Source organism: Martes martes (genome assembly GCF_963455335.1).
Source record: "Martes martes genome assembly, chromosome: 1".
In the NCBI taxonomy this organism is placed as follows: Eukaryota; Metazoa; Chordata; class Mammalia; order Carnivora; family Mustelidae; genus Martes; species Martes martes.
Window position 1 is genome coordinate 215,880,092 of NC_137888.1, and position 1,178 is coordinate 215,881,269.

At 72.8% G+C, this 1,178-nt stretch overlaps 1 protein-coding gene across 1 annotated transcript; it reads left to right on the forward strand.

The window, feature by feature from the left end:
- The first annotated feature begins 141 nt into the window (after window positions 1–141).
- Window positions 142–936, forward strand: TIMM13 (translocase of inner mitochondrial membrane 13). Its single transcript, XM_080815504.1, has 3 exons — window positions 142–458; window positions 544–612; window positions 760–936. The coding sequence occupies exons 1-3, from the start codon at window positions 339–341 to the stop codon at window positions 856–858; spliced, it is 288 nt and encodes a 95-aa protein (XP_080671630.1). The 5' UTR covers window positions 142–338; the 3' UTR covers window positions 859–936.
- Window positions 937–1,178: the final 242 nt, after the last annotated feature.

Consider the following 1,178-nt stretch of genomic DNA (forward strand, 5'->3'; position numbering starts at 1 on the left):
TCCACTCTGACCAACTGCCCCGGCCCCGCAAGGGACGGGTGTCGGACACCACAGCGGGTCGGCCCGGTCACGTGGCGCGCTTGCCGGCCCGCGCGCATGCGCGGCACCCCCTGCAGGGCGAGCGGGGGACGACCTACCGGCTCGCGTGAATATCCCGCTCTGCGGGGCTCCCCGCGCTTGCGCGCACGGGGGGAAGGCGCACGGCCTTGTGGTAGTGGTAGTCCGGCTCCTCTACCAGCACACCTGGACTCCACTTCCCGTGGTGCCCTGGGCGGCCGACTTCCGGCGTGGGTACGGGTCGGCGCACGCGGTCACGGTTCGGTTGACTTTGCGGAGCCATGGAAGGTGGCTTCGGCTCCGATTTCGGGAGCTCCGGCGGCGGCAAGCTGGACCCGGGGCTCATCATGGAGCAGGTGAAGGTGCAGATCGCCGTGGCTAACGCGCAGGAGCTGCTGCAGGTCCGGGGTCGGGCCGGGGCGGGCGCCCAGGGCGGTGGGGTCCGCTGGGGGCGGCTGTCGCGGCTGAGCTCGCGTGTCCCCACAGAGGATGACGGACAAGTGCTTCCGGAAGTGCATCGGGAAGCCCGGGGGCTCCCTAGACAACTCGGAACAGGTGAGACCGGCGGGGCCGCGGGGAGGCCGCTGCGCGTGCGCGGGCCGTCGCGCGGGGACCTCTGCGCGTGCGCAGCCCGCTGTCCTGGGGTGGGGCGCGGGCCGGGGCCGGAGCCGGAGCTCAGCCGCGCGCCCTCCCCGCCTGCAGAAGTGCATCGCCATGTGCATGGACCGCTACATGGATGCCTGGAACACCGTGTCCCGCGCCTACAACTCGCGGCTGCAGCGAGAACGAGCCAACATGTGACCCCGGCGCGCCGCGCCCGCCCTCACCCCCCCGTTCCGTTTCCATAAATGCCCTTTGCGAAGCGGGGCCGCTCGTGCATCCTTCCTGCCCGTGCTTCTGCGGAGGAGACCGGCGCCGCGGCGCTCGGGACGCTGCTCCCCTCCCGCCTGCCAGCGAGCGCGGCGTGGGTCGGGGGGGCCTGGGACTGCGCCAAGTGCCGGCAGCCCGCCTTGTGCCTTGGGCGGAGAATCCGCATATGGACCTGGGGCGGGGGGTGCGGGGAGAACCCGGGCGGTCTGCCCTGCAGGGGGTCTCTGCGGGAGGGGGTGGCGCGTGTTCCT

Excerpts from the sequence above, each read along its gene's own strand:
- TIMM13 (XM_080815504.1), top strand. The coding sequence starts at position 339 with ATGGAAGGTGGCTTCGGCTCCGATTTCGGGAGCTCCGGCGGCGGCAAG. Across the intron at positions 459-543 it reads ACGCGCAGGAGCTGCTGCAG|AGGATGACGGACAAGTGCTT; the intron begins GTCCGGGGTCGG and ends GTGTCCCCACAG. Across the intron at positions 613-759 it reads CCCTAGACAACTCGGAACAG|AAGTGCATCGCCATGTGCAT; the intron begins GTGAGACCGGCG and ends CCCCGCCTGCAG.